The following is a 27295-nucleotide window of genomic DNA, read 5'->3' as shown; positions in this document are numbered from 1 at the left end:
CTCATGGTAAGCCTTACCCTACTAGTTTTACACACAAGAGGGTACAGGAGCAGATGACTTCCCACTAATGTTAGCAGGCCAAGAGCTTCCTATAGTCCATGGTAAGCCTTATCCTACTAGTTTTCCCTGCAACACAACCTACCAATCAGTTTACAACTGGAATCTCAGTAGCTACTGTATGAACAGGTGAAAAGTTAAGGATTCAGCCTGTCCTCTTTGGACAAAATATGAGCTGCTAAAACACTCGAACCGAAACTACTGACCTAGCTTAGCAGACCCATGCATAGAAAATGTGATCATTTGCGAGTTGTTACTTTTAATAGTACCCCTTATTTTGTCTGTTGGGGTAATAGGGTATAAATATATGCAGTATTATTTGAGAGGACAGGTTGAAAGATTGGTGATCAATTAATTTTCCCCAGGTTGATGCAGGACTAGTATGTGCACGTTGTGTGCGGTGATGTGTGTCAGGTGCAGTGGTATCTGTTTGTGTTATGTATGCAGTAGTTTGTCAAGTAATTACTCGAGTGTAGTTATAGGATGAGAGCTGCACTTGCAGTGTCCCATTTTCCCAGTACTCTGTCATATAACATCAATTACTGATGATCTCCGGGATGCAGTCCACAACAGCTATCTAACTCCTAGGTACCTTTTTTACAGCTAGATGAATAGACATCAGTACATACACAAATCACAATAGCGTGATGCATCAAATTAATAAATCCACAAGGGCCGTGATGAAGGTTCAAACCTACGTCCAGGAGCATCCCAGATCCTTGTGGATTTGTTCATTTGATGCATCACGCTATTGTGATTTCTGTGTGTAATGAAGTAAGGGTGAGGAGGTAGAACAGCTTGTTGACAGACCCCGGGTGCATGGGGGAATTGTGTAAAACCCTGGTTTGTTTCTCGGAGAGACTGCAGGATTCGTGTGAGGGCAGTAGCATTTCTTTTAACCATGTCGTGGCACAGTCGATTAAGACGCGTCTGGGATCCTCTTGGATGTAGGTTCGAACCCTCATCATGGCCCTTGTGGAATTGTTCATTTGTTAAGACATCAGGTTAACCCTTAAACTGTGCAAAAGATACATACTGTATACGATATGACATAATTAAAGTTTTTCAAACTTGCACACTTTCTAATTTTTTGTGCATGAACAACTAGGCAAATGGTCCAATTTTGTCTAAATGATCACAACCTAACTTGAAAAACAAGAAAACAAGAAAATAATTTTAAAATTTAATATTGAAAACTTCAGATTTTCAAATCAGATTAAAAAATATGAACTATCACCAATTGTTCATTTGGTGTTATTATGTTCTCAGAATAAAATATAATTTTCATTTTCATCCAGTTAGATTACAGGTTTTCAGTATAGTTCACTGTGAAAAAAATTGTCAATGTGGCATTTGAAATATGCGGCAAATTTAGACAAAAAATAAATTATAACTCCAAATGTATAGTTTATGAAAAATCCATTCTGAAGGGATTGTAGAACAGACAGCTGAGCACACAATGTCAAAATGGTGAGAATCTGTCAGAAGCTGGAATTTTAGAAGCCACTCAAAGTTAAAACTCTAGTTTCATAGATAATTGAAGTTGAAGTTCTCAATAATGAATAGAGGTAGTTCTAATTCATTTAGTTAATTCGTTTGTATGTATTAATGAACATTGTTTGGAATTCGCACTCGAATATGTGAAAGTTGTAGGTCAATATGTGTTGAAATGAAGTAAAGAAAAATCCCCCCCCCCCCCAAAAAAAAAAACTAGGGATAATTATAATGGTTTAGGGGATATATTTAGAGTTTACTGTACTTTATATAAGTGAAAAATCCCTAATCATCAAAGCAACCTAGAGACAGAAAATAGAGTTTGAAATCTGTGGAAAAAAATCAGCCAGAAAAATTCAGTCCCAAGTTCTGCGAGTTGACTGATTTATTTGTTGACCAAATTTTATTCTATCTTCAGATAGTTAGAGAAGGGTATGCACTTTCCAAGATGTAAAGGTTACAACAAAATCAGATAATAAACAAAGGAGAAAAAATAAAATCTTAAAAAAAAAAAAAATTGGACATTGTTGAATGTAACATATATTACCATTGGGCAATGTATTTATATAATATATAACAAAATAGAGTATAATAGCATACTTACTCATTATTTGTGGTATTATGTATTGCTCAGCAATGCTATGAAGGCACCAGCTGCATAGCTTGTTGACATGTGGACCAACTATCGCTTTGTTTGGCCTTCAAGCTTGGCCTCGGGCCGGGCTTGGGGAGTAGAAGAACTCCCAGAACCCCATCAACCAGGTATATCCACTTTGTGGACACTTACTACTGTACTATTTTTCTTCTTTGAGCATCAGACAGGTGCTTGCATCTCTCTATTACTGCATTATCCCTCAGTTCCAGTTAATAGGAGCTGTTCTCCTTATCAACAAAACATTCTTCTTTTTAAAAAATGCATCTGAAATATTTTGATGAAAGTTTCACAACGCTGAAGCCAATAAATTGGAGATTTGTTAAACATTTTTAAGTTTTTTTTTACATAAATCGAATATTTTTCGCTTCTGGGCTTTAAATGTACATGGTTTAAGGGTTATAGGAAAGGCTGCCCAAATCATTTGTCTTTGCTGGGAAGTGAACCTAGCTGTGTCTTGTATCCTGTATTTTAAGTTCATAATTTCTATTCCTAATTACTGTACCTGGAACTTATCACTGTTAAACATCGTGCTATTTTTCATTGCCCAATCTGCCCATAGTTTTTTGTCTTCCTAGAGAGGTAATTTTCATGCTTTTTTTTTATCTGCAAAGGATATAAAGTTGTGACTAGTATTTTTGTCTATATCCGAGATAAGAATGAGAAATCGCAGCGGGGCAAGGACTGCCATTGGGGTACAGGGGCCAAATTCACGAAGCAGTTACGCAAGCACTTACAAACCTGTACATCTTTTCTCAATCTTTGGCGGCTTTGTTAATGTTTGGCGGCAACAGTTAATGAACTCTGAAGCACCAAGAGGCTGTTTATAATAATAATAACAGTTGATTGGGAAGTTTTCATGCTTGTAAACTGTTTAATAAATGTAACCAAAGCTGTCATAGATTGAGGAAACATGTACACATTTGTAAGTACGTACTTGCATAACTGCTTCATGAATCTGGCCCCAGAGCTCTTCACTGCACTTATTTGATTGACTTACTTTTTGCATTCTGTTTGACAAAATATAAAATTCACTGCCCTACTTTACCCATTATTCATATTGATTTTATTTTATGGGTTATAACTATGTCACACTTATCAAATGCCTTTTCAAAGTCTGTGTATACCACGTCTGCGTTTTGTTATTTTGTCATAGTGGCTGAGTAAGTGCAAAAGAAATGATCTTCATGCTCTAGATCCATGTTGACCTGGATTGTGAAATTCATTGTTCAACCATAAAACGAGATTTGATTCCTAATCACTTTTTTTTTTTATAACTTTTGTTATGTTTGATGTTAATGCAACTGATCTATAGATTTTTCCCAAAAGAGTACTACCTCCCTTGTATAGTGGAGCTATATCAGCTGCTTTAAGTGCTCTCTTCCCTGTATCCAGGCTTTTTCTCCATAAATTACAATGAGCACTAGTGCTACTGATACTTTAAATTTCCTTATAAATATTGAATTCCAAGAGTGCCCAGCGCTGAGTGCATGGGGCATGTTGTCAATTTCTCTTTCAAAGTGTTAAGTGCTCATGTTAATATCAGTTATATTGTCGGGGTTGGATGTCTTTCATAAAGCTGTCTGCATTTTCAACTTTCATGTTATTTATTGGGGTGCTATACATAGCCTCAGTTTTGTCTTTAAGGATTTCACTATTTTCTTTGTCATCCTCTTGTGTGTGATTCTTCAATTATAATATAGTTTAGTACTTTGTCTTGGTACCACCACTACACAAGAGCATATTTCCATCTGTAATTAGTCTATATATTTTAGCCTCGTCTCTTATAGTCTTGGTATAAAGCAATATTTAAAATGTGGACTGCACTGAATATTACCATTTGTACAAATACAACGTACCAATATTTACATAAAAAGCTCTATGTACAATTTGTACATGTGTACTAATATGTGCCAAAACACGAATCACAGATGAAGCCTTTGATCATTTGTAACCAGCTCAGTTAATAAATGTTTAATGACATTTTGTTATAAGAAATTGATTGCCATGTATCTCATCTCATGCACCTATAGTGTATATGTGTACTCTATCTGCAAAATTTCCTATTACTGTACTAATTTTTCAATAAAGTAGACACGGATTCATATTTGTATGATTTTATTAATCATATAAAGGCATTATAATAAAGACCAAAGTGAACCAAGTAAATTATAATACTGTATGCATAACAGCATTGTGTAGGCATTTAACACCGAGGAGCAAGTAAATCAAATGAAGGCATCAAGCCAGGAAGACTAGCACCGTCTGTGTTGCTGAATATTCAGAGGATGCTAAATATATCTCAGGATGCCAATACTGTACAAGAAAGAACAAAAAGACTAAAGCAGGTGATATCAAAGGTAATGGATCTACCAAGGATCTTATCGAGGGACTCTTGGAAAGCAAGACAAACTATCACGAACATTTTACAAGATTCATGTACTGTATACATGATAGTAAGTGGGACCACCCATAGATTTGGTCATTACAGTATACTGAACATAATTTCTGGTGTATTACCTTAACGTGGTTTTGAGGATGAATTTCCAGGCAGCCTCATCTCTGACCAGGCCTCCCATTTGGTGGTCTGGTCATCCAGGCTATTTGATGCCTGTGCTCACAATTTAACATATTAATTGGAGCCTGATTAATCAGGTACACTTTGCAAGTTTTTTTTAAGTTACCCTTTTAACACCATAAAAGGTTGGTTACTATGCCTCTTATAGAAGGAAGAGTGCCACTATGCATTACACTATGTTCATTATTTTACTAATCGTGCCAAGTAGAAAGGAAGGTATTTTTGAGAATGTGCCAAGGCAGTATGACTTGACTTATGCCAAGTACAGTATTAGTTACATTATATTAAAGGGATCATGTATATGCTTTTTACAACAAAAGTTTACAGTGTGTGAATAAAAGTCATATTTCATAAAGACTTTATTCATAGTTTTGTAAGAAGGATTTAACAGCTACTGCCAAGAAATATCACAAAAGCCTCTAAAATTTACATCAAATTGCAAAATTAAAGTTATTACCATGCCATGAGTTAACTTAATAATACTGTACTGTAGTGTATGTACATCTAGTCCGAACCTTGTACTATATTATCGCTTTGTGATAAATGTTTGTACAGTACTAATTTTGTAAGACTTTAAAAGCTGCTGCCCTGTCAGATAAATACACAAAATGCAATGTTGGCAACACACACTTTAATACAAGTTAACAAATTACTGAAAAAAGAATGAGAAATTATTTAGCTGCGACTATTTAGCATTATCTTTCAGAGCTCCTCTTTTCTCTCAATCTTGATGAGTTCAACCTCAAACACGAGTGTAGCATGAGCTGGGATCTTGGGAGGAGCTCCGGATGCTCCGTAACCCAGATCGGAGGGGATTACCAACTTCCTCTTTTCTCCCTCGCACATCCTGTTAAATTTGACATATATTAACTTTAAGCAGCAGTTTTGATTAGTAAAAAAAAAAAAAAAAAGTGAAATACAGTATGAGGAGTTTAGTGGAACACAGCATGAAACAGAAGTCCATAAAAATTAAGTAAACAGCATATAATCACCAGACTAAAAAAAAACAAATATTCCATTCAAACTGATTATTAAACTTTCAATATTAAGGGATGAAATTATAATGGTACAGTATGAAAGCACAAGAGACCACAAAATATTTCTCGGATGAATTTGCTCTTTATTTCAGGGCCTCTATACAAATGTATTAAACATTATCTGAAACTAGTACCACACCATTTTTTATAAGCTTGTAATACTACATACTATACTGTATAAAATGAATTTCAGAAAAGACCTGGTTAAATATTGGTTTGGAAATTTATGTTATTACATTGAACTCATACAATGAGATGGTAGAGGTACTTGGAATCAAGGTAGAAAATATTAATCTACTTATTATTTTAATATACAAACTGCCAGATGCAACAGTTGAGGAATTCACTGAACAGATCCACAAAATAGAGAAACCTTGATAACCTAGCAAACCCAGTACCAGATATTATCTTCTTTGGAGACTTCAATCTACCCAGTTTAAAATGGAGAAACATTATAGCAGGAAATCAATCTTGGAAATAACCAACCACAGGTCAGAGAACTACTGAGATTCTGTGACAAATTCTCGCTCAGTCAGCAGATTACAGAACCAACTAGGAACGAAAACACGCTGGACCTGATATTTACGAACAATGATGAGCTAATCAGAGACATTATAGTCTCAGACACTACGTACTCGGACCACAAGCACATTGAACTGCAAACTAACGTTAATAATGGTAGTAGGCCCAAGAGAAACAACAAGCGAGAAGGGTTATTCAATAAATTCAATTTTAATAATAAAAGGATAGACTGGGAGAAAATAAACAGGGAACTTACAAACATTCAATGGGAAAATGTTCTAAGAAATAAAAATCCTACAAAAGGAATAGAAAAACTGACTTCAGAAGCATATGAAGTCAGTCTGAAACATGTTCCTTTGAGGAAAGCCAGAAAGAGGTCAAATGTAGAAAGAACGCAGACAACATTACAAAAGAAGGAAGAAATTAACGGAAATGCTTAAGCAGACACGACTCCATACAAAGAAGAAATAATTTAAGCAGGGAGATTGAAGAAATCGAACAGAGACAAGCATTCCTATCAGACTGAAGAAAGGCAACTAGAACAGAAAGCAATTCAAGAAATAAAGAAAAACACAAAATATTTCTTCACATATGCTAAATCAAAAGCAAAAACCACTCCCAGTATTGGGCCTATTCATATTAGTGAAGGTTCATACATTGAGGATGACAAAGAAATTAGTGAAATCCTAAAAAAGCAGTACAGTATGAGGACAAGTTTAGCACTCCGATACACAGCATGAAAGTGGAAGATTTGGACAATTTCTTAATGAGTGATATCCAAACACCTGTAAATATAACTGATATCAACACGAGCATAGCAGATTTTGAAAGAGAAATTGACAATATGCCCATGCACTCAGCCCCGGGTAAAGACTCATAGAATTCAATATTTATAAAGAAATCCAAAGTGCCACTAGCACAGGCACTCAGTACTGTATAGTGTGGAGAAAGAGCTAGGACATGGGGGAGATACCAGATGCGCTGAGAGCAGCAGACATAGCCCTTCTACACAAGGAAGGTAGCAAAGCATTGGCAAAGAATTATAGACCAGTTACACTAACGTCTTACATAATACAAGTATTTGAAAGAGTGATTAGGAGTCAGGTGACTAGATTCATGGAAACCAATGACTTCCACAATCCAGGCCAACATGGATTTAGAGCAGGAAGATCATGCCTCTCACAGCTACTTGATCATTATGACAAAATCACTGAGGCATTAGAAAAAAAACAGAATGCAGATGTTGTATACACAGACTTTGCAAAGGCATTCGACAAATGTGACCATGAAGTGATTGCACACAAAATGAGGTCAATGGGTATAACTGGTAAAGTAGGATGCTGGATACTCAATTTCCTGTCGAACAGAACACAAAGAGTAACAGTCAATCAAGTAAAATCGAGTCCGAGTGTAGTTAAAAGCTCTGTACCTCAGGGTACAGTCCTTGCACCACTGCTGTTCCTTATTCTCATATCTGATATAGATAAAAATACAAGTCACAGCTTCGTGTCATCTTTTGCAGATGATACAAAAATCAGCATGAAAATTACCTCTGCTGAAGACATTGAAAAACTACAAACAGACATTAACAAAGTTTTCGATTGGGCAGCAGAAAATAACATGATGTTTAACGGTGATAAATTCCAGGTACTCAGATACAACAAAAATGAGGATCCGAAACATAATACAGGGTGCAAAACACAATCGAATCTGCCCACAGTAGGAAAACAGCATGTCAAGGATTTGGAAATAATGATGTCTGACGACCTAACGTTTAGGGAGCATAACCAAGCAAGTATTGCGTCAGCCAGAAAAATGATAGGATGGATTACGAGACCCTTCAAGTCCAGAGATTACATCACAATGGTTGTACTCTTCAAATCACTTGTGTTGTCCCGTCTTGAGTACTGCTCAGTACTCACTTTCCCCGTCAGAGCAGGAGAAATTGCTGAAATAGAGGGAATATAGAGAACATATACAGCACGCATAGATGAGATAAAGCACCTAAATTATTGGGATCCTCTCAAAGCTTTCCAAATGTACTCACTAGAAAGGAGACAAGAGAGATACCAAATAATATACAGTACACATGGAAAATACTGGAGGGACAGGTCCCAAATCTGCACAGTAAAATAACAACGTACTGGAGTGAACGATATGGAAGAAAATGCAGAATAGAACCAGTGAAGAGCAGAGGTGCCATAGGCACAATCAGAGAACACTGTATAAACATCAGAGGTCTGCGGTTGTTCAACGTCCTACCAGCGAGCATCAGAAATATTACCGGAACAACCGTGGACATCTTCAAGAGAAAACTAAATTGTTTTCTTCAAGAAGTGCCCAGGCCCACATACCCATCACAGCCCAACCGGGCTGTGATGGGTATGTGGGCCTGCGGACCGCTCCAAGCAACAGCCTAGTGGACTAAACTCTCACAAGTCAAGCCTGGCCTCAGGCCAGACTTGGGGAGTAGAACAACTCCCAGAACCACATCAAGCAGGTATTACGAAATACTGTAACAGACATGAGATTACTGGATTGTTTTGAGCACAGGTTAGGCCAGCATTTCTCAACCTTTGTACCTATGAAATAATTTTGCCTCGTACTTTAGATTTCACTGTCAACTGAAAGGAGGTTATTTTTGTCTTTGCTCTTGATGCTGATGAAACGATAAAAATTAAACACAAATGACTCAAAAATATATTTTCATATGATTAGAATTAGCCTATTTATCACTCTTATGGATCCCCTAGTTATCTTGGGGTTCTGCAGAACCGTGGTGGTTGAGAAATGCTGTGTTACATGTAAGAGAATTTGCACCGGTATAAAAATAAGCTGCCTTGAATATCCAATAGACCTTTGGCAGTTTCCTATTCCTAAATTATCTACAAGATATTTTGGTTAAAGTAATGCAATTCTGATATTTAAAAGTCTTAAGAAATTTAAGTTTATGTAACAATGATAGGCATAGATACAGTTATCTAATTTTTATGTGCTAAATAACAGAGGTCACAGGACAGTGTGCCGGGCCACTCCACTTACAAGGCTTCCCACTCGATTCCATTTCCTCTGAAATGGAATCGAGTGGGAACACATCTTAATTGCCCACATCTTAATTGCACTTAGGATAACCACTCCAATACCATGTGCCTCTACCTTTCTAATGAGTTGTAATACACAGCATCAAGCTACAATGAGTACGTGCTATGTGAAAAAGTTAAGTAGCGACAGGGTGGCCATACTGGGCTGTGGGGTCGGTGATCCCCCAGAACCATTAGTACGTAATCAGTCATGTTGGTGTTCAATTTGATGTTTTGCTGACATTCACTTGCATGCATTTTTAGAATGTAAACATTTTAAAACTAGAAATTCCCCAATACATACAGTATGTGTAAAGCACATTTCTATCAATGGAAAAGGAGAATAAAAGTGAGTAGGATTATGTGATTGAAATGAGAAGTGTGGGTGGGGTACAGTTTTCCAGTTAGAAACAGACTTAATGAGGTCTCTAACCCAATGATTGGCCATTATGCAGGATGCAACCCAAAACCGTTGACTAGATCCCTGGTATCTATTTACTGCTAGGCAAACAGAAGAAGCTGTACTCAAACATCTTGACTTGCCCAAAAATTAAACTCTGGATTAACTAGTTATGAGGTGACTGCACACTAACCACAACCTGTGTTTGTAAGGTGGGGTACTGTTTATATTTGGGGTATGGCAATATGGTGGGTATTGTCCTGTGGCACATGGTTGAGAGGTGAACACCAGTGAATACTGGGGTAGGGAACAGTTAATATTAAGGTGGTGAGAAGGAAACTGACTTTTCCTTAGTAGTAGTAAGCTCTGGGATCACTCTTAAGTTAAAAAAAAAGAAGTGTGTTAGTGAATGCAAAAATGTACCATTTAATAACATGCACTTTCACAATCCACTGTACTGTACCTTCTTGTATATGTCGTACCCAATAGCCTGAACTGCACTACTTTACCTGTTAAGTAAATTGGGTCTTGCATACTAGGCCAAGAAATTTTTGTAATATTCAAATATTTCTTTTCAAATGGGTTTATTCCAAGTACTGGGGGTAATACTGTATTATTACACGTATATTATGTTAATTAAGAACATGAATTACTGACTTCAGTGATGTTAGGTTAAATTAGGTTTGATAAAATTTCTATCCTATTTTAATTTTAACTAAAAAAAAAAAAAAAATTCAATTCATATGTTGTGTAATGGAAAGCTTTATCTTTCCATAAGAATTTTTTGCGAGAAACATTTTTTTTAGGAAAATTTGGCTTGTTAGGCAACTTGGACTATTAGGTACAACATTTATACATACATACAGTCAATATAAAAAACACATTTGCTATTGCTACACTATCACATAACAAAACCTTTGATTAAGTTTTACACTTACACTGGTGTTACTTGCAAGTCAAGGTGACGAGCCTCTAAAGATACTGTACTGTATAGAAATGAGGAAAACAATCATGTTATGGGGCTATAAAGCTCAACTTCATTAACATTCTTACTTTCTTGCCCAAAGTGGAATATTTTGAGTTCTAAATCAATGTAATAAGCCGTTTTTGAGATAGTGATATAGAACTAAGTGTCCCGGTAATACAGTTGGGTTCGTTCTCGACTCACAATCGAGAATTCTGGGTTCCAGTCCTGGGTGGGACAGAAATTGTTGGGTGCATTTCCTATCACCTAATGCACCTGTGAAAACACCTTAAAAAATAAAACCATATGGATTTGAATGATTGACTTACCCAATTAATCCTTGGTCCCATCCCTTGATGACCTGTCCCGAGCCTAAGGTGAAAGTTAGAGGCTGGCCTCGAGGGTAGCTGCTGTCAAATTCTGTGCCATCTTCTAGTTTACCCTGTTAACATCATTAAATAAATTGACAAATGGAATAAATCACTAGCATTTTCATACTAAAACAGTCTAAAATTTTTAAAGTTTTTAATTCATGTTCAGTACATACTAATATATAAAATAATATTTAACATAATCTACGCATGCACACGCTTTCACACATGTGCGCACACGCTCACCTACTAGGTGAGTACAGTACATACTGTACACATTAGAAAAACTTTATTCGTCTCAGAGTATAGTTAACAAATGGAATGCATTACAAAGTGATGTGGTGGAGGACTCCACACAGTTTCAAATGTAGATATGATAAACCCAATAGGCTCGGGAATCTGTACACTTGTTGACTGACAGGACCAAAGTCAAAGTTCAACCCCCACAAGCACAACTAGGTGAGTACATAATGGCTGTGAAATGGAAAAATGAGTGAGCAAGGCATACTATCTTAGGATTACTGTACCAACAAACAATATCAGTGGGGAAATACTGCTGTGTATGTATTATTTGGTCACATACAGTACTGTACAAACAAAACGACACGTTTCCGACAGCAAGAGTTGTGAAAAAAAAAGAGAGAGATAGGTCAGAGAAAAAAAAACAGGAGTACAAATGATTCAATATTAGAAGTGAGTTTGTGGGGCACGGAAGAAAAAGCTGCATTTCACAAGGTCGGTCTCATAACCAATAAAGCCTGTAAGGTTACTTCACATGTATTAGGAGTTTTGGCAATTGATCTCTAAAACCTTGACATACAGTATCAAAGTCTCCCACTCCCTTCTTGTGGCCTCATTATTATGGCATTTGTGGTGAAAATGAAGATGAGATGGAGGTAGTACATTGATATTTCTGTTTATTGGTTTTTCTTTTAATTAAACGTGTACAAAGCTACTTTTTAGTTTGTCTTTCTGGGCAGCAAGACACCCCAACCCCCAGTCTCTCCAGGAACACTGCTGCTCTTGGTTTACTTTCAGCCAGCACCCACTGTTTGGGTAGGTGGAGAGAAACAAGGGAAAACAGCAGTGGAGGCAACATCGAGTGTGTCCATTTAATTAATGTGAATGGAATAAATAAAAGCAAAAGAGAGGAATTTAAAGTACTGTTCTACAAACTGTTATAATTGTGAGAAAAAGATGCATCTTATTGGGAATGGGAGAAAGTGAAACATTATGGTGTTGAGGCGGTTAGTTTATATGTGAATGGATGAAAATAACAAGTGAGATAAAGAGGGAGTATGTTAGGCGATTCAAGTGTTAATTTAAGAATATGTTGAATTATGTGTAGGATAGCTATACTGTATATGTATTTTAAAGTGTGTATGCTCCAGTGTGTAAAGGACAGTGTTTTAGATAAGAATGAAATGGAGGTGTTCCAGGGAAATGTAAATACCAGTACTGTACTATGGTTGGAAATAAATGTAGAGAAGTTGTTGAAAGATGTTCCAAGTGTAAATATGGTTATTCACTTCTTGGTGGAGAATAGTTTGTTCATGTCAAATACTTTGAGAATATGTTCATACATAGGTATACATGACGGCAAAGAGTTTGAAACAGCATAAATCAAGCTTGTTTGATTTTGTGTACAGATATTGATAGTAGACGTGATATGTAGAGGGTCATGCGAGGAACACTTGCCAAAAACGCTTTGCGTAATAAAGTGGCTTCATTAGTATGTGTAACTCTTTTTCTCACAATTGTACATTACTCTTGTGTTCTTTGTACTGTACACACATTCTTTTGAATAAAAAATTGAACTTGAATTTGAATGTTTGTGGAGTCAGATCATCATTCAGGACTGTGCAAAATTAATGTAACAGGGAGGTAGATATTCCAATTAGAGAAAGAGCATAACAAGTGTCTGAATGTAAAGAAGTTATACAATGGATTAAATTCTAGTGGAGTCTGAATACATTTTGAGAGTTTCAGATCTGAAACAAACTGGTTGATGGAGTTAGAGGAAATATAAGAAAGAACAGGAACCAAATTACAAGAAATGATCTAGCACAAAGTAATTTAGAAGAGCATATGATTTTCGCTTTCAAAGGGATGAATAGAGCAAAATTTAAGTTCAACCAGTCATGGCATATAAGAAATCTGGCAGAGGACCTTCCTATAAAGAAAATGTTTTACCTAGATTCATAATAGTGCATTAGGAGACTGTATGCTGCATACAAACAGCAACTCTACAGGAGATGTAGTTAAAACATTCACTATACTTACACTATAATGCATGTGTAACAGGTCACCTCTTCGGCTCTTCAGAGTACAGTTATCAACGCGCTTTTTCACTCCTATTTGCAACTTTTTTACTTTCTCTTTCTTCTTCTCTTCTTCTCCTGCACAGAGAACTGAGAATGCTGCCAGGGCCAAAACTAGGCCTACACTTGTATCTATTCTCATTGTGAATGTCTGGTGGAAGACAAATATTATACATTTAAAATCACACAAACACACAGCTATCAAATGCAGAAATTTAATAAACAAAACCATAAGATATCTGTACTGTACTGGGAATACATGTCATGTTTGCCAGTAGATCCTGTCCTGCCTGAAACGCTGCACGTACTAGTGGCTTTACAAGATTGTAAATACTATGCTATGTATTCTCACAAACCCAATGTACCTTCTTGTATATAAATAAATAAATAAATAAATAAATAAATAAATAAATAAATAAATAAATAAATAAATAAATAAATATATATAGTGCATGGTTTTGGTCCCCCACCAATCAAATATATATTGTATTTACATGCACAAATTATATGTTTTCCACTACAAAACCACTTGAAAATAATTTTCCATAAATGTATGATGAAACATACTGAAATTGTTTTTCCATAAAATATCCTTGTAAAATAGATGCACCTTATATGCCAGAAAATAATAAATAAATAATAAATAAATAATAAATAAATGTTTATTTAGGTAAGGTACATACATACAAGAGATTTTAAAAAGATTAATGGATTTATAGATAGAGCTAGTACATACAATGCCTAAAGCCACTATTACGCAAAGCGTTTCGGGCATGAAAAACTTAAATGACTAAAGCTTAATACTAATTGAGTATAAAGAATAAAATGTGTTGAGAACAAATAAAAATAGAGATAAAATAGGGGGGAACATGGCTGAAAAAGCAGCACAAATACAATTAGGTCGACAAACAGCGTTGTTTAAAAAAAAAAAAAAGGACATGGGTTGACAATAGAGGGGTAAGATAGGTTACAGGGAATTTATTAGGTAGTGCTTCGCTTTTATCTTAAACTGGTTGAGAAAGGTACAGTCTTTAACATGGTTGGGATGGTCATTCCACATTCTGGGTCCCCTTGATTTGTAGAGCATTTCTAGTTTGATTAAGTCGTACTCATGGAATATCAAAACTGTATTTATTTCAGGTGTGGTGCTCATGGGTTCTGTTACAACCTTCAATGAAGCTTTTGAGGTCAGGATTGGCATTACAGTTCAGCATTTTATATATGTATAATACACATGAGAGAATGTGCAGTAACTTAATATCTAACATATTCAGAGATTTGAGTAGGGGTACTGAATGATGTCTGGGGCCAGAGTTGGATATTGTCACTAATAGCAGCTTTGTGTTGAGTAATTAGAGGACGTAAATGATTTTGAGTAGTAGAACCCCAAGCACAAATACCATAGTTGAGATATGGATAGATGAGGGAGTAATAGAGAGTCACCAGGGCAGGGCGGGGTACATAATATCTGATCTTAGAAAGAGTGCCAACAGTTTTTGAAACTTTTTTTTGATATACTGTATTTAGAATGTGTCCCTGGAAATTCAGCTTGTGGTCAATGAGAATGCCAAGGAATTTGCCATCTAATTTGTTACAAATTTGGGTATTGTTTATTTTGAGATTTATTTGATTAGAGGATTTATTGCCAAACAGAATATAGACAGTTTTGTCAATGTTAAGGGTGAGTTTGTTGGCAGTTAGCCAAAGATGGACTTCATTTAGCTCAGTATTTACTGTGGCATGGTAATTAAAAATATGGTAATTAAAAGAATTCCTTTACTTGGTTCATTTCCAGATAGTTCATTCTATTTCATCTGGCGTAGTTAACATGTAATCTCATTTTAATTCTTTCTAGGCATTCTTTGTCGGAATGTAATACAGCACCTGTACTGTATATGATATTATTGTCTCAAAGCAGTTTCATAATTACTTGCCATAAGAATCAAAGATAAGTGTCGTTAATTCTTCAAGTAAAACTTACACAAACAAATGATGCAAAATTGTATCTTTGTAAATTAATATTCTGTATATATTTAAATTATCAGTACTGTATATATGTGTTACTTAGGCCTACACCAAGAATTAAATGAATTTTAGGTGTCTTACACTAGATATTGAAATATAGTATAGTATATAAAATATACAAAGTACCTGTAATAGGGAATTCCTGTTTAAATGTTAAATTTCCAACCGCCAAGAATATAAACATCTCATTTCTATGGCTCAATTACCCTGAATTATCCATTAATTAAGGCTTTAAATATACATAATATTAAAGTGGTGAGCTCCCAGAAATCTAGAAAGTCAATTGCAGTCCCAATATTGAAGAAAGGAAACGAAACAAAAGTTGCCACAAAACGCTTTGCGTAATAGTGGCTTTAGGCATTGTATGTACTAGCTCTATCTATAAATTCATCAACTTTTGTATCTTACCTTGTATGTAAGTACTTTACCTGAATAAATATTTGTATTGTATTAAAAAATACAAAAAGGGAAGGAAACTACCAGGAGAAAGTGCCAAGCCATTATGACTATTGTATACAGCACTTGGAACGGATCACGATAAGGGGTTTAGCATCCTTGCGGCCCGGTCCTCGACCAGGCCTCCTTTTTGCGACACACCCCCAGGAAGCAGCCGTCTAACTCCCAGGTACCTATTTACTGTTAGGTGAACAGGAACATCAGGGTGAAAGAAACTTCTGCCCATTTGTTTTAACCTCCATCGGGGATCGAACAGGAAACTCAGAACTACGAATCCAAAGCGCTGTGCACTCAGCTGTCAGGCGGGGTGAAAGGAATGATCCCCAATCATTTGAACGAATGGTGATTGAACACCCACGTGCACGCAGTGAGATGATCACTCTACCATCTAGTCCAAGTGGTTGGGCAGGAAAACACAGGAAGCACAAAAAAAAAAAAAAAATAATCAGGAAGAGAATGATGACGAAGAAGAGAAGAGAAAAGTACCTGGGAGCACTATCTATCAGAAAGTACCTATCAGTCAACTTACAACCAGGAAAATTTTGACTAATGATAACCAGAGAACCTGGTTGAAAGTTGATTAATAATAACCAGGTTCCCTGGTTGTCATATGTATGCCTAAAATGCTTCACATAAATTAGCATGTTCTTATGAATACTTCACTACAGTGTTTCAAATGTACTTTACGTAAATTATTATTATTATTATTATTATTATTATTATCATACTGCTATTAGTTTGTGTTCATTTAATAAACAGCTAAAAAAATTAAATTAAATAAACACCTATTTCTGTAACACTTCCTAAATGTTAAAATATACAGTACAGTATATAATATACTGTATACTGGGACCGTCATCAGTCCCTGTGGCGTAGTAGTAAGACACTCGCCTGGCGTTTTGCAAGTGAAACGTTTCGTTTCATTCGTATCTTGGTCGGGGAGGATTTACTGGACGCAAATCCTTAATTGTAGCCTCTGTCTACCCAACAGTGAATGGGTACCTGGTTAAATTATTTGGCAGGTCGTATTCCGGGGAATATTAAGATTAAGGACTTGCTTGAAAACGCTATGCGTGCTAGTGGCTGTACAAGAATGTAAATACTCTGGTATATATACAATAAAAAAAATAAAATAATGAAAAAGTATAGTTATAAAAAGAAGGCATCAAGCCATGAAAACTATGAAGCAATATGCAATCATTTTAGATTGGGCAAGCTAGGTTGTTAGACTGAGTTAGCAAGATTGAGCGTTCTTAAATTCAATAGTTTTGCCCGAAACGCTATGAGTGCTAGTGGCTTTACAAGAATGTAAAATCAACTGCATTTCTATGTTCTCTGTTAACCCCCAATGTACCTTCTTGTATATAATTAAATAAATAGTGAAGGGTCTTGGATAAGAAGTGCCTCGTTTCCCCCATAGACTACTAAATGCCTGATTATTACGTGCCAGGTTCGATTCACAGACTACTGGAATTATTAATTAAATATATCCTTTGTCTAACGTTAAATATATACATTCATATATTTCTGTAAACATAAAAGTAGCGGACCCTAACCCTACCAACTGATGGTTGTGTAGAGAAGCCTCGTCTCTGCCCAAGACACGTTTGTAAACAACATCCGGCAGACGCTGATTGGTCGAGGCAGCGCTGACGTCCGAGTCCCTGCACGATGACTTACATTCATTCACAATACATAGCAAACAAATATTATATGTATTTACAGGGCTAATTTATTTTAAATAAATTTAAATCGTACATATTAAGAGTAATTTATAGTGTAATTTTTTCCCTCTAACAGTGAACACTTACCTTTAGAGCACTAAAGCCAGTTACAAGATGTGATGTTGATCAACACGAACTGCTCCAATATAGAGATCCAAAACTACAATAAAATCCACTAAATTAATTAGCTTGAGTTTCTTTGCTAAACACAAATGAGGTTTACAAAGAACGTAGCCAAGGCTTGAACATCTACCCACATGTCCATTAAAAGCTAAATACCGTAAATCCTATGATTCTAGTTAATGTAGAATATAAGGCACTACGGGCTCACCATAGCCCGTGCTACTTGGAACTTTGTTCCAGGTAGCGAATCTTTAACAACAACATTTAATGTAACTTGCAGTATGAATTCAAAATTTCTTTCTTTATTATGTACCCCATACCCATCCCTTGGGCGGTGGTGTAAAAGATTACAGAGGCACATAATCGGTTCAGGAACTGAACCCTCTAGTTCGCTTAGCTAAGGAAATAAAAAAATTTTGACGCTAGTTACAAAATGATTAATGTTATATATACATGTACACATTCTCATACATACATGTACACATATATATATATATATATATATATATATATATATATATATATATATATATATATATATATATATATATATATATATATATATATATATATATATATATATATATATATATATATATATATATATATATATATATATATATATATATATATATATATATATATATATACGTATACATATATACATACACATACATATTTAATCACCCACACAAGTACACACATCAATAATCTTTTGTGTTACAAGTGATTCAACAAGAGACTCACAACAGTCACTATACAAGGCACTTTACATCTATGGTGAGTCACACAGTTACTAGTCTTGCTCCACACCCACCCAACTGGGCGGCAGCTTTACAGTCATGTGCTCCACACCCACCCAACTGGGCGGCAGCTTTACAGTCATGTGCTCCACACCCACCCAACTGGGCGGCAGCTTTACAGTCATGTGCTCCACACCCACCCAACTGGGCGGCAGCTTTACAGTCATGTGCTCCACACCCACCCAACTGGGCGGCAGCTTTACAGTCATGTGCATGCATTACTTACAGTAAGCAAATTTTGGATAATTCGCTAAGATTTCGGGCAGCACATCATTATGCATGAAGTACTTACACATTCCTTGGACACTATTGATCGATGGTGTTTGCAGTTTGAGATATACCTACAGCTGCTAACAATATTTACCTGAATTTACCTGAGGGCTACTATCCTTTTAGTGATCTTGATGAGGACAGGAAGCCGGCGGCTTGTCAAAGGTCCTCCCTTTTGTACTAATGATTTTTTCTAGCTGGATCTAAAAATTCAACAGTTTTTTACCATTTATGGTTTCGGCGGGTAGGCGGTTCTGTAGGTTTATAACCCTGTGGGTGAAAAAATCTCTCTTGTTTTCAGTTCTACATTGCTTAATGTAGAACTGTAGAACTTAATGTTTTTAATGCTCAACAAGCCATTGTTGAGCATTAAAACGTTGTGTTACATCTGACATTTCGAAGAAGTTGTCTGGGTCAACATCTTCTAAATTTTTCAGTATTTTAAAAGTTTCGATGAGATCAGCCCTTTTTAACAAACCCATGTTGCGTCGATTTACAATTGTTCACTGTGAGGTGATGAATTATTCCCTCCTTTAGATTTCTCTCCATGAGCTTGCAGACGTGTGATGTCAAGCTGATCGGACGGTAGTTTTCTGCTGAGCTCTTTCTGCCTTTTTTTTTTAAATAGGGGTGACATTTGTATATTTCCAGTCTATGGGAACTATCCCTTGGTTCAGAGATTTTCTGAAAAGCAGTTTCAGTAGTAGGAAAAGTTACTCTGCAAGTTCCTTTATGACTTTGGATTGAATTACACTCACGTCTGGGACTTTTCAGTCATGTATTTATTTATTTGTATGCAAGAAAATACATTGGGTTGTGAGAGTACAGAACAATGGTTTTCTTACATTCTTGCAAAGCCACTAACACGCATAGTGTTTCGGGTAGGTCCTTAATCTAATAAAAAGTAAAAGTATTAATAGGTACATTGTAACAGATTTTGAATTCAACATAATAACTACAATATAAACTCATAGCATCGATTATAATGGCGAAATTGTAAGTCTTAAGTACTAAAATTGGGTGAGTGGGTAGCACAAGATACAGTGAGAGTTTGGAGCACAAGATTGGAAACTGAGGATGGAATTAGGTACTGTACTTTTTCTTTTCTTTTAAATAATGCATAGGCTGGACAATTTTTAATTCATTAGGGAGTAAGTTCCATACACTGGATCTTTTTATTTGCATGGAGTGTTTGTACAGATTAAGTCTGACTCTAGGAATATCAAAGAGATTTCTGGTGTGGTACTCATGGGGTTCTATTACATTTATCAAGGAATAGTTTCAGGTCAGGATTAACATTTAGGAACAAGGTTTTGTACGTGTAAATATCACAAGAGAATGTGTGGAGCGAGTGTATGTTCAGTATGTTTAGGAATTTAAACAGAGGGGCTGTGTCTTGTCTGTAGGCAGAGTTTGATATAATTCTGATAGCAGATTTTTGCTTGGTAACGATGAACCTGAGGTAATTTGCAGTGGTTGAACCCCAGCACATACCATATGTTGAATAGGGATAGATTAGCGAGTAGTATATTGAGAGGAGAGCAGAGTGCGGAACATAATATCTGATTTTAGAGAGTATACTGACAGGTTTTGAGACTTTTTTGTCTATGTGTTGTATATGGGTGCTGAAGTTTAGTCTCTTGTCTGTGTATGGGCCAAGGAACTACCCTTGATGGTATTTTTATCTATAAGTGGTATTTTAGTTTGTCAATGTTCTTCCTGATTACGATAAGGATAGTGTGTGTGGTGTAGAGCGGTATAAGAGTAGTGTGTGTGGTATAGATTGATATATGGGTAGAATATGTGGTATAGAGTGGTATAAGGATAGAATGTGTGGTATAGAGTGGTATAAGGGTAGTGTGTGTGGTGTAGAGTTATATAAGGGTAGAGTGTAAGGTGTAGAGTAGTATAAATGTAAATTGTATGTTATATAGTGGTATAGGGGTGGAATGTGTAATATAGAGTTATATAAGAGTAGAGTGTGCGGTGTAGAGTGATATATGGGTAGTGTGTGTTGTGAAGAGAGTTTGAAGGTGGCGGGCGCAGGGGGAGCGAGTGCACGGTAGGCTCGCTGCTAGCCAGCGTTCTGTGTAGTTGTTTACCAGTGAGGTAGCCAGCCAGCCAGCAGCCTCCACTATGGCCTTATAGTGCATTTTCTCCTCCCCTCCCTGGTCTCTCCGCCTCTTCTCTAGTTATGGTGAGTGTTAACACACCCCAGTTAAGTGTATATGTGCCTGGCGAGGCCCTGTCACCAGGCTCTCGGGAATGGGAGTCAAGTCCGCTGGGTAACCCATTTGGGAGGAAATGACAACAATTCTGAATTGCTGTATTTGTGTTTTAATATATTACGGATTGGTGTGTGTGTAATGGCTCCTAGCTCTCGTGTTGGGTTAGTGAGGGGTGCTATACAACTGTGGTGTCCGTTGTATGGAGGGGCCATTGTATGTTGTGTTCTTTGGTTGTATTATGAACGTGGTACTGTTCATTACAGTGATCATCGTGTATTATGACATTCGTGACAGGCGCAATAGGGTAGTGTGTGTGTGGTATCTGGCTCTGTAGGGTAATGTGTGTGTGGTATCTGGCTCTGTAGGGTAATGTGTGTGTGGTATCAGGCTCTGTAGGGTAATGTGTGTGTGTGTGTGGTATCTGGCTCTGTAATGTGTGTGTGTGTGTGGGGTATCTGGCTCTGTAGGGTAATGTGTGTGTGTGTGTGGTATCTGGCTCTGTAATGTGTGTGTGTGTGTGTGTGTGGGGTATCTGGCTCTGTAGAGTAGTGTGTGTTTTATCTGGCTTTCTAGAGTAGTGTGTGTGTGGTATCTGGCTCTGTAGAGTAGTGTGTGTGTGGTATCTGGCTCTGTAGGGTAATGTTTGTGTGTGGTATCTGGCTCTGTAGGGTAATGTGTGTGTGGTATCAGGCTCTGTAGGGTAATGTGTGTGTGGTATCAGGCTCTGTAGGGTAATGTGTGTGTGTGTGTGGTATCTGGCTCTGTAATGTGTGTGTGTGTGTGTGTGGGGTATCTGGCTCTGTAGGGTAATGTGTGTGTGTGTGTGTGGTATCTGGCTCTGTAATGTGTGTGTGTGTGTGTGTGGGGTATCTGGCTCTGTAGAGTAGTGTGTGTTTTATCTGGCTTTCTAGAGTAGTGTGTGTGTGGTATCTGGCTCTGTAGAGTAGTGTGTGTGTGGTATCTGGCTCTGTAGGGTAATGTTTGTGTGTGGTATCTGGCTCTGTAGGGTAGTGTGTGTTTGGTATCTGGCTCTGTAGGGTAGTGTGAGTGTGTGGTATCTGGCTCTGTAGGGTAATGTGTGTGGTATCTGGCTCTGTAGGGTAATGTGTGTGGGGTATCTGGCTCTGTAGGGTAATGTGTGTGTGGTATCGGGCTCTGTAAGGTAATGTGTGTGTGGTATCTGGCTCTGTAGGGTAATGTGTGTGTGTGTGTGTGGTATCTGGCTCTGTAGGGTAATGTGTGTGTGTGTGTGTGGTATCTGGCTCTGTAGGGTAATGTGTGTGTGTGTGTGTGTGTGGTATCTGGCTCTGTAGGGTAATGTGTGTGTGTGGTATCTGGCTCTGTAGGGTAATGTGTGTGTGTGGTATCTGGCTCTGTAGGGTAATGTGTGTGTGTGGTATCTGGCTCTGTAGGGTAGTGTGTGTGTGGTATCAGGCTCTGTAGGGTAATGTGTGTGTGGTATCAGGCTCTGTAGGGTAATGTGTGTTTGGTATCTGGCTCTGTAGGGTAATGTGTGTGTGGTATCTGGCTCTGTAGGGTAGTGTGTGTGTGGTATCGGGCTCTGTAGAGTAATGTTTGTGTGGTATCTGGCTCTGTAGGGTAAAGTGTGTGTGGTATCTGGCTCTGTAGGGTAAAGTGTGTGTGGTATCTGGCTCTGTAGAGTAATGTGTGTTTGGTATCTGGCTCTGTAGGATAATGTGTGTGTGGTATCTGGCTCTGTAGGGTAATGTGTGTTTGGTATCTGGCTCTGTAGGGTAATGTGTGTTTGGTATCTGGCTCTGTAGGGTAATGTGTGTGTGGTATCTGGCTCTGTAGGGTAATGTGTGTGTGGGGTATCTGGCTCTATAGGGTAATGTGTGTGGGGCATCTGGCTCTGTAGGGGGACTCAGGACTAGGAATCCCGAGTGCTGTCCACTCAGCTGTCTGACTCCAATGAAGTAAGACATTGGCCTCATGCCTCGCGGAGCGATTTGGTCTGCATTCGAGTTCTGACCAGGAGGACTGACTGGGAAGGGAACAATCGGGAGAAAGCACTAAGCTATTACAACAATATAGCACTTGGAACGGCTCAGGAAAAGAATTTGGGATGGGATGGGGGATGAAGGATTGGGGCCCAACCACGTGGATGGATGGGGATTGAATGCCGACCTACATGTAGCGAGACCGTCGCTCTACCATCCAGCCTAAGTAATGTGTGGGTGTGTTGTATCTGGTAATGTGGAAATTCAAATTATGTTGGTTGTGGTAAAAAAAATAGGGAATACCTGTATGGTAATTTTTTTACTTGTAAGAATTCTTTCCTTGTAAGAATTTTGCCTATCCAGATGTCTGGCATATCCGGTTTGGGGTCCTTCCCATATAGTCTGGATAAGCGAGCTTAGACAGTGTATATATACTGTACGAGCTCGGTTATCCAAAGCCCATTAAACCGAATATTTGGGTTATCAGGTCAAAGTCAGATTCAAATAATTTTTTGCCAAACTTCGCCATATCTAAACAAATTTAGATAACCAGAGATTAGGTTACGTAAATTTTCAAGAACTACACATTTCAAGACCTACAGTATCACTCAAGAGGGCGAACTACAAGGAGATAAGCTGAAGTGTGTCTCTTTAAATTATATTTTTGATTTATAGTGTTTGTGTGAGGAAATAATAATTATGGTGGTTATGTTACAAAAAATTGCGATTGTGATCATTTTCGGATTTTCCCCCGAAAGAATTCTGGTTATCTGAATGTCTGGCTTATAAAGTCTGCATTATAGTGTTATGACATGCATCCACCTGGGAAGTTCTCAGTGCCCATGTTGTGCCATTCTCTGAGAACTTAACTGAACCACCAACATCCAGCCTCAGGCTACAGCGCTGGGTAAACCTGTAACCTGGAGCTGTTCTCTTGATTTACCATTCCATTAATGGTGCATGTTTTATCTAACCAGAAACATGTGAACCCCCATTGACTGTCCTAACCTATCAAGGTTGATGCATGAAAAAAATAAGTTTTACAGCGGTTAAATTTTTACAAATACAGTAGAGTATATCACATTTTTAATGTGTTGGTTGATTCCTTCCAAAACAGTATTTTGAACTTACCATCACTGCTCTCCCATTTACTCTCACATAAATAGTTCTGCTGCTTTTGGATTTTGATTTTTAATACTGGTGCCCCAGCGGCTTCCCCCACTAGTGATGATCAAGTTTCTCTCGCCCTCGCCTGATGCACCCTTTCTATTGTTGCCATATTATGTGGTTATAACTCTCAAATACTTGTATTGATATACTAGCCCTTCCTCCTAAGGCTTCACAGTATCAAGAAAACGGTTAATTTAAAGTGCCCTCTCCTAACCTACTAGACTAAGCCAAAGGACACAAAACAGAAAACTGGACAGTATGTCACTTTCGTGAGCTGCTTCCATTTTCTAGTATGACAATTTTTGGCCTTAGCCAATTTTGGTATACAAGCAAAAAGGCAACATTCTTTGTAGGAGGACAGGTTGGATATACACAATATATCCAATGAAAAGGCAGTGAGAATGCTTGAGAAATGAGAAGTCAGACAGTGCTAAGTACACACAGTCTCTGGTGGTGCAATGGTAGCACACTTTCCCCATGTTTCACAAGCAATTTAGCCTAGGTTCTTATCCTGGCCTGGGAGACCTGACTAGGTGCCAATCCTTAACTGTATGCCTCAGTCCACCCATCAGTGATTGGGTACCTAGTTGTTAAATGATTAGTAGGTTGTATTCTAGAGAAATTAGTGGGTAAGACTTGCCATGAGCTATGGAAAGGGAAAACTCAGCCTGCTAACAGGAGTTGGTAGTCGTCTGTTTCTGTACCCACCTGTGTGTGAAACTAGTATGGCAAGGCTTACCATGAGCTGTAGGATGGAAAAGCTCTCAATATGCTAACAGGAGTCGGCAGTAGTCACATCCTGTACTTGCATGTTAAGACTAAAAAGCCCCGAAATCATCTCCAGATAACCTCAAGATCTCAAGATAACAAGAAAGAGTGAAAACACGTCTTGATACGAATGCCCTCACAATAGGTTTGGATGCCACAGATATAGTGCCAGACAAACTTTTATAATTTACAGAACATGTACAGTTCTAGATTAATATAATATTTGCAAAATACAGTATCAATTCATTAATTTTGTTAAATATTTACAATTTAAAGAGCAAAATAAGCAAGAATAGGAAAACAACTTCAATCTGATGGAAAAATTTCACCATGACAAGCTGTGTTTACTCCTGGTAACTGAATCTTTATCCAACAAATCTGAATATTGGATTGGTGAGCCGGAGGTTGGACTTGATGCGTTTTTTATTGGTATTCATGTTGTGGCGGTCCAGATTTTGGAGATATACTGTATTTATTATTGAAAGCTTATATTCCTTTACCTCATATATATTGTCACATAAAAGTACTGGCGTATCAGTTTATTAAAAAAGGTATGCGATAATGAACCAGCCCATCCTCTTACCTAATTCATCAATTTTTGTTATGGAAATTGCTAATCTATTAAAAATGCATTATTTTGGTAAAAAGTTAATGACCCCCTAATACTTTAACTGTATTAACATTTTATATGCATTGGCCTTGATAGGTTAGCTGGGTTCATATGGTTCTGATTAGGCAAAACAGTTGCATATTTTATGGAGTGGCAAATCGAGATACAAATCGAGATACTGTACCCCAGAACCCTTTCCAGGGTTCTGGGAGTTCTTCTACTTCCCAAGCCCTGCCTTTGTGATAACTGGTCCAACAGGCTGTTGCTTGGAGCTGCCCGCAGGCCCACATCCGCTACAGCCTGGTTGGTCCGGCACTTCTTGTAAGAACTTATCTAAGTGCCTCTTAAATACATCCACCTTTGTTCCAGCAATATCTCTAATGCTTGCTGGGAGGATGTTGAACAGCTGTGGACCTCTGATGTTCAGACAGTGTTCTCTGATTGTGCCTATGGCACCTCTACTCCTCACTGGTTCTATTTTGCATTTCCTTCCATCTCTTTTGTTTCAGTATGTTGTTATTCTACTGTGCAAATTTGGGACCTGGCCTTCAACTATTTTCCTGTATATAGTATTGATACTTCTCTCATCTTACCTCCAAACAATATATTTTGAAAGCTTTAAGACAGTCCCAATAATTTAGATGTATTATCATTTCTATGGGTGCCGTATATGTTCTCTGTATTCCTTCTAATTCAGAGATCTCTCTCGCTCTGAAAGGGGAAGTGAGTACCGAGCAATACTCAAGACGAGACAGCACCAGTTATTTAAATAATATTAGCATCACTGTGGGGTCTCTGGATTTGAACATTCTTATAATCCATCCTATCATTTTCCTGGCTGCCGGTATATTCGCTCGCTTATGTTCACTAAATGCCAGGTTATCAGACATCATAATTCCCAGATCATTTACATGTTGCTTTCCTTCTGTGATTGTGTCTGTGTCCTGAACCCTGTGTTTTGTTTAATTTCCTCGTTTCCACCATACCTAAGTAGCTGGAACATGTCACTGTTAAACGATGATAGTGAGTGATCAATATATATATAAGAGGAGTGTATTTATGACCTCCCATTTTAAAGACAGGGGGGGAGGGCCATTCCCAGCACTTTGCGGTAATTTTTTGAATGCAGTTGTATATACAGTAATCTGAAGTGTTTAGGAAATTTGTTAAAGAATTATTTAATTTATTTATTAACCTAAGCACCCACCTAAGCTAGGTGAGGGAAGGTGCTAGGTGAGCAGATAAGGTGCTGGGTTGAGTGGATGAGGTGTTGGGTGAGAGGAGGGGGTTGCTGGGGATGGGGAGGGATCCTGGGTCAGTGGAAGGGGTGCTGGGTTAGGAAAGGAGTTCTGGGTGAGGGGAAGGGGTTCTAGGGGAGGGGAATGGGACGTGGTACTGGGTGAGGGGAGGGGGGAGGGGTACTGGGAGAGGGAACTAAGTGCTGTGTGAGGGGGAGGGTGTACAGGGTGAGGGTACTGTGTGAGGGGGGGGGGAGATACTGGGTGAGGAAACTGAGTGCTGTCTGAGGACGGGGGGAAGGAGGGATGGAGAGTGCAAGATGAGGGAGGAGGGGATGGAGAGCTAGGGGAGAGGTGCTAAACACCTATCTACTCTTCTTTCCCTTGCTCTCCTCGCCTGTCTCTGGCTCAGTGCGAGTGGGGGTTGGCAGAGGTGGGGGGAT

At 37.8% G+C, this 27295-nt stretch overlaps 2 protein-coding genes across 6 annotated transcripts in view; one reads left to right on the top strand and one right to left on the bottom strand.

Annotated features, from left to right (window-relative positions):
* Positions 1-5127: 5127 nt before the first annotated feature.
* On the bottom strand, positions 5128-24993 carry LOC123747973 (peptidyl-prolyl cis-trans isomerase FKBP2). Of its 2 annotated transcripts, XM_045730179.2 has the most exons (5): positions 24976-24993; positions 17514-17621; positions 13439-13627; positions 11114-11226; positions 5128-5628 (listed from the first exon to the last, which is right to left on the bottom strand). In XM_045730179.2, exons 1-5 carry the CDS (start codon positions 24976-24978, stop codon positions 5484-5486), a joined length of 558 nt encoding a protein of 185 aa, XP_045586135.1. In that variant the 5' UTR covers positions 24979-24993; the 3' UTR covers positions 5128-5483. The 2 variants fall into 2 exon arrangements, with proteins under 2 accessions (XP_045586135.1, XP_045586136.1); XM_045730180.2 differs by lacking the exon at positions 24976-24993 and having other exon boundaries at positions 17519-17621.
* LOC123757975 (tyrosine-protein kinase Src64B) overlaps positions 20922-27295 on the top strand; it is a 322311-nt gene continuing 315937 nt past the window's right edge. For all 4 annotated transcript variants that reach the window (XM_069338854.1, XM_069338847.1, XM_069338852.1 and 1 more), the window contains exon 1: positions 20922-21074. The gene's annotated coding sequence lies outside the window, so the exon portion shown is untranslated. The remainder of the gene's footprint in view (positions 21075-27295) is intronic.

The sequence above is a fragment of the Procambarus clarkii genome, chromosome 40, assembly GCF_040958095.1.
Source record: "Procambarus clarkii isolate CNS0578487 chromosome 40, FALCON_Pclarkii_2.0, whole genome shotgun sequence".
Classification (NCBI taxonomy): domain Eukaryota; kingdom Metazoa; phylum Arthropoda; class Malacostraca; order Decapoda; family Cambaridae; genus Procambarus; species Procambarus clarkii.
This window is presented reverse-complemented; position numbering and strand designations above follow the sequence as displayed.